This window comes from Oncorhynchus keta, chromosome 23 (genome assembly GCF_023373465.1).
Source record: "Oncorhynchus keta strain PuntledgeMale-10-30-2019 chromosome 23, Oket_V2, whole genome shotgun sequence".
In the NCBI taxonomy this organism is placed as follows: domain Eukaryota; kingdom Metazoa; phylum Chordata; class Actinopteri; order Salmoniformes; family Salmonidae; genus Oncorhynchus; species Oncorhynchus keta.
In genome coordinates this window covers 13,920,848-13,933,841 of record NC_068443.1, presented here as the reverse complement: position 1 = coordinate 13,933,841, position 12,994 = coordinate 13,920,848, and the positions used below count along the sequence as shown (strand labels likewise).

Below are 12,994 nucleotides of genomic sequence, written 5' to 3'. Positions count from 1 at the left end.
CGGAATTAGTGGAATGATATCAAGTACATTAAATACGTGGTTTCCATGTGATTGATGCCATTCCATTTGCTCCGTTGCAGACATTATCATGAGCTGTCCTTCCCTCAGCAGCCTCCACTGGGTTTGTATATAATGTGTCCAATGACCAAATCTTCAGACATGGTGACACTCAACAGAGGACAGAGCATGATGCCCTCACACAGACTGCCCTCTGCTAAATGGAGTTTACTCTTATTGACTGTTATTTTTACTGGGTAATTGTGTTGAGCCCATGTAATGTTATACCAGTCTGATGTATTTTGGTGTGATGTCTGTGTGTGTACATACAAGCAGCCAGGCATGTTTTTGCCTCTGTGTGTGTCTCTGTCTGTGCTCTCTCTCTCTCTCTCTCTCCTCTGTTTCTCTCTCACCTTCTTTCTCTCTCTCTCTCTTTCTTTCTCTCCTTCTCCCTCTCTCTCCTGTCTCTCTCCCTCATTATGTCTCTCTACTCTCCCTCTCTTCCTCTCTCTCTCCTCTCTCTCTCTACTTTTATCTCCCTCCCTCTTTCGCTCCTCTCTCCTTCTCTCGCTTTATTTCCCCCCCTCACCACACACACACACACAGTAAACACATATACTGTAGGCCTACATAAAGCACAGGAAACAGAGACACACACAAAAGAGCACATAGCAGAAATAACTTGATCTAGGAGAAAGAAGACAACCCCCCTTTCCTCCATTACTGTCAGGAGCTGGTCTCTCTCTCTCTCTCTCTCTCTCTCTCTCTCTCTCTCTCTCTCTCTCTCTCTCTCTCTCCTGCCTCCTCCATATTCATTCGTTCTCATCATTGTCCCATGATTGGAACACCTGCTTCCAAATTACTGCTGTAATGAGCAATTACACTCCAGACAATATCATCACCTTCTACTGTGTGGATGCTGCCAACAGCCTTTTTGTTTACTTAATGAAGATTTTTCTGTTCTTAAATTGAAATGTAATTTCACTACACATTTATATATTCATGACTTTGAGGTAGAAATGTCTTAGAGCTTACAAGGTTCCTTATTCGGCAATCGGCATGCTTGCTTATCTCTGGTGGAGGCATGGTCGAGAGCCACCACCAGGGGGAGTCATACCACATCATTCAACTCAGATGGGTGGCTGAGCGCCAGAGGGGGCTGATACAGGGAGAGGGAGAGAGGTGGAGGAGAGGGGACTGATAGAGGGAGAGGAAGAGAGGTGAAGGAGAGGGGGCTGATACAGGGAGGAAGAGAGGTGAAGAAGAGGGGGCTGATACAGGGAGAGGAAGAGAGGTGGAGGAGAGGGGGCTGATACAGGGAGAGGAAGAGAGGTGGAGGAGAGGGGGCTGATACAGGGAGAGGAAGAGAGGTGAAGGAGAGGGGGCTGATACAGGGAGGAAGAGAGGTGGAGGAGAGGGGGCTGAGAGAGAGGAGAGGAAGAGAGGTGAAGGAGAGGGGGCTGATACAGGGAGAGGAAGAGAGGTGAAGAAGAGGGGGCTGATACAGGGAGAGGAAGAGAGGTGAAGGAGAGGGGGCTGATACAGGGAGAGGAAGAGAGGTGAAGGAGAGGGGGCTGATACAGGGAGAGGAAGAGAGGTGAAGAAGAGGGGGCTGATACAGGGAGAGGAAGAGAGGTGAAGGAGAGGGGGCTGATACAGGGAGAGGAAGAGAGGTGAAGGAGAGGGGGCTGATACAGGGAGAGGAAGAGAGGTGAAGGAGAGGGGGCTGATACAGGGAGAGGAAGAGAGGTGAAGAAGAGGGGGCTGATACAGGGAGAGAGAGAGAGAACCAGCTCCTGACTGTAATGGAGGAAAGGGGGGTTGTCTTGTTTCTCCTAGATCAAGTTAATTTTGTGATGTGCTCTTTTGTGTGTGCCTCTGTTTCCTGTGCATTATGTAGCCCTACAGTATGTGTGTTTACTGTGTGTGTGTGTGTGTGTCTCTGTTTCCTGTGCATTATGTAGCCCTACAGTATGTGTGTTTACTGTGTGTGTGTGTGTGTCTCTGTTTCCTGTGCATTATGTAGCCCTACAGTATGTGTGTTTACTGTGTGTGTGTGTGTCTCTGTTTCCTGTGCATTATGTAGCCCTACAGTATGTGTGTTTACTGTGTGTGTGTGTGTCTCTGTTTCCTGTGCATTATGTAGCCCTGCAGTATGTGTGTTTACTGTGTGTGTGTCTCTGTTTCCTGTGCTTTATGTAGGCCTACAGTATGTGTGTTTACTGTGTGTGTGTCTCTGTTTCCTGTGCATTATGTAGGCCTACAGTATGTGTGTTTACTGTGTGTGTGTGTGTGTGTCTCTGTTTCCTGTGCTTTATGTAGGCCTACAGTATGTGTGTTTACTGTGTGTGTGTGTGTGTCTCTGTTTCCTGTGCTTTATGTAGGCCTACAGTATGTGTGTTTGCTGTGTGTGTGTGTGTCTCTGTTTCCTGTGCATTATGTAGGCCTACAGTATGTGTGTTTACTGTGTGTGTGTGTGTCTCTGTTTCCTGTGCATTATGTAGGCCTACAGTATGTGTGTTTACTGTGTGTGTGTGTCTCTCTGTTTCCTGTGCATTATGTAGGCCTACAGTATGTGTGTTTACTGTGTGTGTGTGTCTCTGTTTCCTGTGCATTATGTAGGCCTACAGTATGTGTGTTTACTGTGTGTGTGTGTCTGTTTCCTGTGCATTATGTAGGCCTACAGTGTGTGCGTTTACTGTGTGTGTGTGTCTCTGTTTCCTGTGCATTATGTAGCCCTACAGTATGTGTGTTTACTGTGTGTGTGTGTGTCTCTGTTTCCTGTGCATTATGTAGGCCTACAGTATGTCTGTTTACTGTGTGTGTGTGTGTGTGTGTGTGTGTGTGTGTGTGTGTGTGTGTGTGTGTGTGTGTGTGTGTGTGTCTCTGTTTCCTGTGCTTTATGTAGGCCTACAGTATGTGTGTTTACTGTGTGTGTGTGTGTGTGTGTCGCTGTTTCCTGAGCATTATGTAGCCCTACACTATGTGTGTTTACTGTGTGTGTGTCTCTGTTTCCTGTGCATTATGTAGCCCTACAGTATGTGTGTTTACTGTGTGTGTGTGTGTGTCTCTGTTTCCTGTGCATTATGTAGGCCTACAGTATGTCTGTTTACTGTGTGTGTGTGTGTGTGTGTGTGTGTGTGTGTGTCTCTGTTTCCTGTGCTTTATGTAGGCCTACAGTATGTGTGTTTACTGTGTGTGTGTCTCTGTTTCCTGTGCTTTATGTAGGCCTACAGTATGTGTGTTTACTGTGTGTGTGTGTGTGTGTGTGTGTGTGTGTCGCTGTTTCCTGAGCATTATGTAGCCCTACACTATGTGTGTTTACTGTGTGTGTGTCGCTGTTTCCTGTGCATTATGTAGGCCTACAGTATGTGTGTTTACTGTGTATGTGCTTGTGCGTTCTATGTGTTCTCTACATTTATCAGCATAAAGGGGTGCAAATGTGGACACAATCCTGTCATACCAGAAACAGTTGAAACAACAGACAGACTTTATTGTAGCTGCAACATTGCATGATTGTGAGTTAAAGTGCCTCCTGTACCTTCCTAAGGACAAACCTCCCACTAGGGCTTCATACACATCCAAATTGGTCACATGATTTAGGTCATTGCACAGTTTACTTAGCTGGTCCCATAAAAAGATACCATAAAGATATATTTATAATGCCATAATTCTTAACTTACTGCAATACACATCCATTTGAAATGAAATAAATAAAAAAGGATAGTAGTGTGCAAAGACACGAACTGAAGCTCTTTGATTTACCAATGAGTTCCCAAAACGCTGAAGGTATATAATACAGACAGTATAAGTTAGTATATTACATTCATGTAATTATATTCCTGTCAGAGAATATCTATTTCTTTATAATCTCACAATAGTTACGTATCATACAGACAATCTGATCACTGCAAAATATTCACTTTCTTTGGCTCACAAATTCACTATAATATAATTGATGAATTATTATTAGAATCTACAGATTACATAGAGGCTATAGAATATCAATCAACGATACTCATACAAATGGAAGAAAATACCTGACTTTTAAAACACTCGTAATGCTATAAATTAAGCATATTTATATATATCATTATCGTGTTAATATTTAAACATTTTCAAAAATGGTCACATACTGTTTGGTCATTGCTATCCGGGATACTTGGAACGTCCTTACCCCATTGAAGTAGAACTTTGAAATGGTTAAGTAAAGGTTTAGGATTGGGTAAGGGTTATGGTTAAGGTTAGGGTACGGGGTTAGGGTTTAGGGTAGGGACGTCCCAATGAACCCGGATAGCACTGACCCATACTGTATGCTTGTTTAACACACGCAAGGAGATCGTTTTCTACACGCTGCAAGTAGAAGTCGCTTTTAGACAAAGATCTAGGATAAGCTCACCCTCCCCCCAAACCCTAATATTAACCATAAGGGAGAAAAACATAACAGTGACCCTAGATCAGTATACAGGGGCAACGTCATCTGACAGTTAACACTAAGGTCATAGCTCAAAGATCGATACAGCATTAGGTTACAGCACAGGGTACACACACTGTTACACACACACACACACACACCTCCACAAAACACACACTGGAGTTCAAGGTTTAACACTTTGAGTTGGTACATCTGGCTCTAGAATGATCCTATATATACACTGAGCTCAAATTAAGTATCTCATATATCACAATATCACAATACACTGAGTGTACAAAACATTAAGAACACCTGCTCTTTCCATTAAATAGACTGACCAGCTGAATCCAGGTGAAGCTATGATCCCTTATTGACGTCACTTGTTAAATTCACTTCTATCAGTGTAGATGAAGAGGAGGAGACAAGTTAAATAAGGATTTTTAAGCCTTGAGACAATTGAGACATGGATTGCGTATGTGTGCCATTCAGAGGGTGAATGGGTAAGACTAAAGATGTAGGTGCCTTTGAACAGGGTATGGTAGTAGGTGCTAGGCACACCTGTTTGTGTCAAGAACTGCAAAGCTGCTGGGTTTTTCACACTCAATAGTTTCTTGTGTGTATCAAGAATGGTCCACCACCCAAAGGACATCCAGCCAACTTGACAACTGTGGGAAGCATTGGTCAACATGGGTCAGCATCCCTGTGGAACATTTGACACCTTGGGGAGTCCATTCCCCGACGAATTGAGGCTGTTCTGGGGGCAACATGTGTACACTATACTATTTGTGCTCTCAAGCATTTCTTTGTATTTATACACACACACACACACACACACACACACACACACACACACACACACACACACACACACACACACACACACACACACACACACACACACACACACACACACACACTGATGTAGATAGTTTCCCTGTGTTACGTTACCATGGTTCCTCTTATGAATCTTCTGTACAACACAGATAGACAGATGACTACTGGATGACTGAGGGACTAGAACACAAACACACAACACAGGACTCTACACACGTTAGTAAAAATGTAGTATCGCAGTGTGTACCCACCATATTGAAGGCTCTGGTTTACACATTCTACCTATGGAGAGAATTGTTTAGGACAAATCAAGAGCATCTAAAAATTATTATCATTTTTTAAAATCTCAGAGCCGATTCTTCTGGTCACAGGTAAAACATGGAAAACGACCATTTTGGCCTCTGCCCACTGGGGTGGCACTGTTTACAGGTCATGCCCCAGCCTCTCGATTTCGTCAATGAGGAAGTCGATGTCTGACTGGAGGGCTGCGGGGTTGGAGACGACCATGCGGAAGAAATTGACCTTCTGGCCCTGAGGCTGGTAGCCCACCATGGTCGTCCCTGACTCCATCATCATTGCCTTGATCTTGGGCGCCACCTGAAGCATGGGAGGGGAATTGAACATATTTAGAACTCTGAGATAATGTTTAATGAAAAGTTGAAAAGTTAGAATATTGCATAACACTTACCTTGTGAAGTTTTTCTCGATACTCCACACTGTTGTGTTCCAAGCCTCTCAGACTGGGTGGGATGTACCAGAAACACACGTTGGTGTGCTGGGGCTACAGAGAGAATACACACATTTGGAATAGTTGGACATATGGAACAACAAAAGGAAGGAAAGAAGGATGGAAGGAGGGACGAGAGGATAGAGGACAGTAGCTTACCACTCCCTGGAACACCATCTCGTATCCCTGTCTGTTTCTGATCTTGTCGTAGAGGTACTGAGACAGGTCCAGACACTTGTCAATGTGCTGCTCAAACCCTATAGTGCCCTGTGGAAGAAGGAGACTATTACAAACCCTATAGTGTCCTGTGGAAGAAGGAGACTATTACAAACCCTATAGTGCCCTGTGGAAGAAGGAGACTATTACAAACCCTATAGTACCCTGTGGAAGAAGGAGCCTATTACAAACCCTATAGTGCCCTGTGGAAGAAGGAGACTATTACAAACCCTATAGTGCCCTGTGGAAGAAGGAGACTATTACAAACCCTATAGTGCCCTGTGGAAGAAGGAGACTATTACAAACCCTATAGTGCCCTGTGGAAGAAGGAGACTATTACAAACCCTATAGTGTCCTGTGGAAGAAGGAGACTATTACAAACCCTATAGTGCCCTGTGGAAGAAGGAGAATATTACAATGATTTTTTTAGGGATGTAATTACAGATGTGCCAGCTGGGGACGGCATCCCTATAAGTGTGGAAACCTCATTGTGGGCTGGGCCTATACTGTATGTAAATGGAGGGCTGGATATGACCTACACTGGCTACACGAGCTCACCTTGGCCTTCCACATGAGCCAGAACTTGAAGATGTCAACGTGTCGGCCACACTGGATGGCCTTGTCTCCCGTGTCATAGCTGACATCATACTGTTTATCGGGCTGGAACAGGTACCCAGCACACATCGAGTTACAGCCTGCCAGAATACCCTACAAACAGAGAGAGAGCATGGTTAAAGTGTGTGTGTGTGTGTCACAGGAGAATGATAATGTCTGGAATGGAGTGAATGGAATGGCATCAAACACCTGCAAACGATTGTGTCTGATGTATTTGATACCATTCCACTGATTCCACTCTAGTCATTACCACAAACCCGTCCTCCCCAATGAAGATGCCACCAACCTCCTGTGGTGTGTGATGTGTGTGTGCGTGTGTGTGTGTGTGGTTCCTCACCTTTTCTCTGACTAGGATGGCGGAGCACTGTAGAGGCACTCCCATCATCTTGTGAGGATTCCATGTGACAGAGTTAGCCCTGAGAGAGGAAATGCAGCTGTTAGTGTGTGTGTGTGTGTGTGTGTGTGTGTGTGTGTGTGTGTGTGTGTGTGTGTGTGTGTGTGTGTGTGTGTGTGTGTGTGTGTGTGTGTGTGTGTGTGTGTGTGTGTGTGTGTGTGTGTGTGTGTGTGTGTGTGTGTTAAACACAACATTTTACCAACTGTGGACATTTTGTTTGTCACCACGAGTTCAAATGCTATTTCTGGTTTAGAATTAGGTTTAGGTTTAGAAGCTAGAGTTAGTTTTAGGGTTAGGGTTAGGTGCTAGGGTTAAGGTTAGGTGTTAGGGTTAGGTTTAGGGTTAAGATTTTGAATGGGACTGAATTGTGTGTCCCCACAAGGTTAGCTGTACAAGACTGTGTGTGTGTGTGTGTGTGTCAGTACCTCTCTACTCCGCTGAACTTATGGCGATGCTTCCTGGACATCAGAAGACCACCTCCCCATGCACCCTGGAGAAAGAACACACGAACCATTAGATCAATTGGACAAAACATTATTGTCCCGAAACACACAGACGCATACACACACGCACACACGCACACACGCACACACGCGCACACACACACACGCACACACACACAGTCCTCACGTCTACGTGGAGCCACATGTCGTATTTTTCACAGATGTCAGCGATCTCATTGATGGGGTCAAATGCTCCGTAGACTGTAGAACCAGCTGTAGCATTCACAAACAGAGGATGGTAACCCTGGAGGAGCACAATATCACAGAAATCACAATGGGATGTAAGCTTTCGTGTGAGAAACAGAGAGATAGAGAGGGAGAGACAGAAAGAGAAAGCGAGAGAGAGGGAGAGAGAGAGAGAGGCAGAGAGCGAGAGAAGGGGAGGAGAGAGAGAAAGACTCACCTTCTGCTTGACATCAAGGATCTTAGCTTCTAGATCAGCAGGAATAACTCTCCCCCTGAGAGAGAGCAGGAACAGAGATCCATCTTAATGTACGTTGTCGTTCAAAAGTTAGAGGTCACGTCGAAATGTCCTTGTTATTGAAAAAGCATATTTTTTGTCCATTAAAATAACATCAATTTGATCAGAAATACAGTGTAGACATTGTTAATGTTGTAAAACTATTGTAGCTGGAAATGGCTGATTTTTAATGGAATAACTACATAGGCGTACAGAGGCCCATTATCAGCAAGGACAAGTACATTCGAGTGGCTAGTCTGAGAAACAGACACCTCACAAGTCCTCAACTGGTCCTTCTGTAGCACAGTTGGTAGAGCATGGCGCTTGTAACGCCAGGGTAGTGGGTTCGATTCCCGGGACCACCCATACGTAGAATGTATGCACACATGACTGTAAGTCGCTTTGGATAAAAGCGTCTGCTAAATGGCATATATTATTATTATATATTATATATTATTCATTAAATAGTACCTGAAAACACCGGTCTCAATGTCAACAGTGAAGAGGCGACTCTGGGATTCTGGTCTTCTAGGCAGAGTTGCAAAGAAAAAGCCATATCTCAGACTGGCCAATAAAAATAAAATATTAAGATGGGCAAAATAACACAGACACTGGCCTGAAGGCCAGCTTCCTGGAGTCGCCTCTTCACTGTTGACGTTAAGACTGGTGTTTTGCAGGTACTATTTAATGAAGCTGCCAGTTGAGGACGTGTGAGGCGTCTGTTTCTCAAACTAGACACTCTAATGTACTTGTCCTCTTGCTCAGTTGTGCACCGGGGCCTCCCACTCCTCTTTCTATTCTGGTTAGAGTCAGTTTGCACTGTTCTGTGAAGGGAGTAGTACACAGCGTTGTACGAAATCTTCAGTTTCTTGGCAGTTTCTTGCATGGATGTTTGTGTGTGTGTGTGTGTGTGTGTGTGTGTGTGTGTGTGTGTGTGTGTGTGTGTGTGTGTGTGTGTGTGTGTGTGTGTGTGTGTGTGTGTGTGTGTGTGTGTGTGTGTGTGTGTGTGTGTGTAGTTCGAGTGTACCTCTCATCTGTGCTCAACAGGACCACGTTCTCAGAACCAAAGCCCAGAGCTGCCCCGGCCTTCTTGATAGAGTAGTGGCTCTGTAGGAATACAGGAAAATACCGGAACATAAACAACTTAAAACCTTAATTTCTTCAAATGTGTTTGTGTGTGTAGCTATGTGTATGCATGACATACATGTTCTGATGTGAAGAGCACCAGGCGGGGAGCGGCAGCCATGCCCTTGGTCTTGACCTCTGGGAAGTACTTGTAGCGAGCAATCATCACACTGTACATGTTAGAGATGGCGCCCCCTGTGGACGGAGAGGGAAAGACTGGTCAGTCCATGACTGGGACAGCAACTAGTCCAACACAGAGAGATAGAACCAGCCGTCACTCTTATTCCAGTGTATGCCCGTCTGCCCGCTGAAAATCTTTAAGGTTAAGGATACTATAGTTATTACGTTTCACATTGAATTTATTAACTACAAAAAGGTAAGACGTGTTTTTATAAAGATTCTGGTGCTGCTCTGCACACACAAGCTTGTTAGCTAACTAGCTCATTTTGGTCAAACGTTAAACCAACTCTCTGGAGTTTAAAGACGTTCAAAGTTCCTTCATAGAAGCTGGTCCTCCATAGGTATAATTCTGTGGGCCTAATTCAAACAATGCATGTCATAACAACAAGATGTCCGGAGCGTCAAAGAAAGCCTCCTCCTCCAACCAGTCGCACCTCGTACCTCATACTTGTCTGTCGAATGCATGTAAACAACTATAGCTTTTCCCGTCAAGCTAAATCTAAAAAGAAAAATGTTTATTTCAGAGGTTTGAAGAGGAACAGAAAGCAAGAATATCAACAGTTACTTTTTGGGGGTTTGAACCGGTTCAGAACTTTATTCTCCTGGTCGGAACAGAGGATTGGAACTAAATGAATAATGGTTCTGTTCATTATTGTAAATAATGGGTTCCAACCCCTGGACAGAACAACCTCCTATTTTCAATATAAAATGACACATTTCCACATGAAAGGACAATTTAAGGTATAAGCTGTCATTGTAAATAAGAATTAGTTCTTAACTGACTTGCCTAGTTAAATAAAGTTTCAATAAATACAAATAAATACAATGAAGTCATATTGTACGTTATGAATTGAATATTGTAAAGGTATCAAATGGTACTGGATATGTAGTAACATACATCCTGGCCTCCCTTGTAAAATAGACCATGTTGTCAATGGGACTCCCTGCTAAAATAAAGCTGTGGAAACAAACATAAAACACACACATAAACCCGAACACAGGGGCTCTCTCTTCTACATACCTGGTGAGAATATGCCGTCCCCCTCTCCCGAGGGCCAGCCAATCATCTCTCTCATCTTCTTCAACGTCAGCTGCTCCATCAGGACAAACACTGGAGCGATCTCATAGGTGAACCTGCCAGTCAATATATGAATCCATGAATCAATCAATCCATACATACAGTTGAAGTCAGAAGTTTACATACACTTAGGTTGGAGTCATTAAAACTTGTTTTTCAACCACTCTACAAATTTCTTGTTAACAAACTATAGTTTTGGCAAGTAGGTTCGGACATCTACTTTGTGCATGACACAAGTCACTTTTCCAATAATTGTTTACAGACAGATTATTTCACAGTATCACAATTCCAGTGGCTCAGACGTTTACATACACTAAGTTGACTGTGACTTTAAACAGCTTGGAAAATTCCAGAAAACGATGTCATGGCTTTAGAACCTCCTGATAGGCTAATTGACATCATTTGAGTCAATTGGAGGTGTACATGTGGATGTATTTCCTGAAGGCCAACCTTCAAACTCAGTGCCTCTTTCCTTGACATCATGAGAAAATCAAAAGAAATCAGCCAAAAAAATTGTAGACATCCACAAGTCTGGTTCATCTTTGGGAGCAATTTACAAATGCCTGAAGGTACCACGTTCATCTGTACAAACAATAGTACGCAAGAATAAACACCATGGGACCAAGCAGCCAAGCAGTCATACCGCTCAGGAAGGAGACGCATTCTGTCTCATAGAGATGAACCTACTTTGGTGCGTAAAGTTCAAATCAATTCCAGAACAACAGCAAAGGACCTTGTGAAGATGCTAGAGGAAACAGGTACAAAAATATCTATATCCACGGTAAAAAGAGTCCTATATATCGACATAACCTGAGGCCGGTCAGCCAGGAAGAAGCCACTGCTCCAAAACCGCCATAAAAAAGACAGACTACGGTTTGCAACTGCACATGAGGACAAAGATTGTACTTTTTGGAGAAATGTCCTCTGGTCTGTTGAAACAAAAATAAAACTGTTTGGCCATAATGACCATCGTTATGTTTGGAGGAAAAAGGGAGGCTTGCAAGCCGAAGAACACCATCCCAACAGTGAAGCATGGGGGTTGAAACATCATGCTGTGGGGGTGCATTTCTGCAGGAGGGACTGGTGCACTTCACAAAAATAGATGGCATCATGAGGCGGGAAAAATAATGTGGATGTATTGAAGCAAGATCTCAAGACAACAGTCAGGAAGTTAAAGCTTGGTCGCAAATGGGTCTTCCAAATGGACAATGACTCCAAGCATACTTCCAAAGGACAACAAAGTCAAGGTATTGGAGTGGCCATCACAAAGCCCTGACCTTAATCCTACAGAAAATTTGTGGGCAGAACTGAAAATGCGTGTGCGAGCAAGGCGGCCTACAAACCTGACTCAGTTACACCAGCTCTGTCAGGAGGATTGGGCCAAAATTCCCACAATTTATTGTGGGAAGCTTGTGGAAGGTTACCTGAAATGTTTGGCCCAAGTTAACCTGTTGAGTGTAGGGGGCAGTATTTTGTTGTTTTGATGAAAAATGTACCCAAATTAAACGGTCTATTTGGGGCGGCAGGTTAGCCTAGTGGTTAGAGCGTTGGACTAGTAAACGGACGGTTGCAAGTTCAAACCCCCGAGCTGACAAGGTATAAATCTGTCATTCTGCCCCTGAACAGGCAGTTAACCCACTAGGCTGTCATTGAAAATAAGAATTTGTTCTTAACTGACTTGCCTAGTTAACAGCAGACATTTTCTGTCTCCTCTTGAAGAAGCTACAGTATGGTTGAAATATTATCGATTATATATTGTAAAAACAACCTTAGGGTTGATTATAAAAAACGTTTGACATGTTTCTACAAACTTTACGGATACTATTTGGAATTTTCGTCTGCCCGGTCATGACTGCTCGAGCCTGTGGATTTCTGAACATAACGCACCAACCAAATGGAGGTATTTTGGATATAAAAAATCATCTATATGGAACAAAAGGAACATTTATTGTGTAACTGGGAGTCTCGTGAGTGCAAACATCCGAAGATCATCAAAGGTAAGCGATTCATTTTATTGCTTTTCTGACTTTCATGACCAATCTACTTGGCTGCTAGCTGTTTGTAATGTTTTGTCTGCTGAGAGAGATGTCCTTACATAAACACTTGGTATGCTTTCGCCGAAAGGCTTTTCAAATTTTTATTAGGACTAAATGTCAGGAATTGTGAAAAACTGAGTTTAAATGTATTTGGCTAAGGTGTATGTAAACATCTGACTTCAACTGTACATCTATCGATTCACTTAAAACATTGTATGTTGTAAACACAAACATTTATTGACAATTGCAACATTTTGCTTAAAATGTTTCAGTCACATATACCTTTGATCCTTCTCCTACACACATGCTATCTAGCTAAGACTTTACTTCTGGTGAAAAAAAGTAAAAAATATTCAGGATGTTTTTTTGCATGGCTAAACTAAGCTGAGAACCCAGAGCTCCATTAAATTATCCA

The 12,994-nt window shown here is 43.4% G+C and overlaps 1 protein-coding gene across 6 annotated transcripts in view; it reads right to left on the bottom strand.

The window, feature by feature from the left end:
- Positions 1-3,464: 3,464 nt before the first annotated feature.
- Positions 3,465-12,994, bottom strand: part of gad1b (glutamate decarboxylase 1b) — a 35,565-nt gene continuing 26,035 nt past the window's right edge. For all 6 annotated transcript variants that reach the window (XM_052476457.1, XM_052476459.1, XM_052476455.1 and 3 more), the window contains 11 exons: positions 10,487-10,599; positions 9,365-9,480; positions 9,188-9,267; positions 8,104-8,158; positions 7,828-7,944; positions 7,623-7,687; positions 7,141-7,219; positions 6,747-6,896; positions 6,132-6,239; positions 5,934-6,026; positions 3,465-5,842 (listed from right to left, as the gene is read on the bottom strand). In XM_052476457.1, coding sequence (XP_052332417.1) covers positions 5,669-5,842; positions 5,934-6,026; positions 6,132-6,239; positions 6,747-6,896; positions 7,141-7,219; positions 7,623-7,687; positions 7,828-7,944; positions 8,104-8,158; positions 9,188-9,267; positions 9,365-9,480; positions 10,487-10,599 — 1,150 coding nt within the window. In that variant the 3' untranslated portion in view covers positions 3,465-5,668. The remainder of the gene's footprint in view (positions 5,843-5,933; positions 6,027-6,131; positions 6,240-6,746; positions 6,897-7,140; positions 7,220-7,622; positions 7,688-7,827; positions 7,945-8,103; positions 8,159-9,187; positions 9,268-9,364; positions 9,481-10,486; positions 10,600-12,994) is intronic.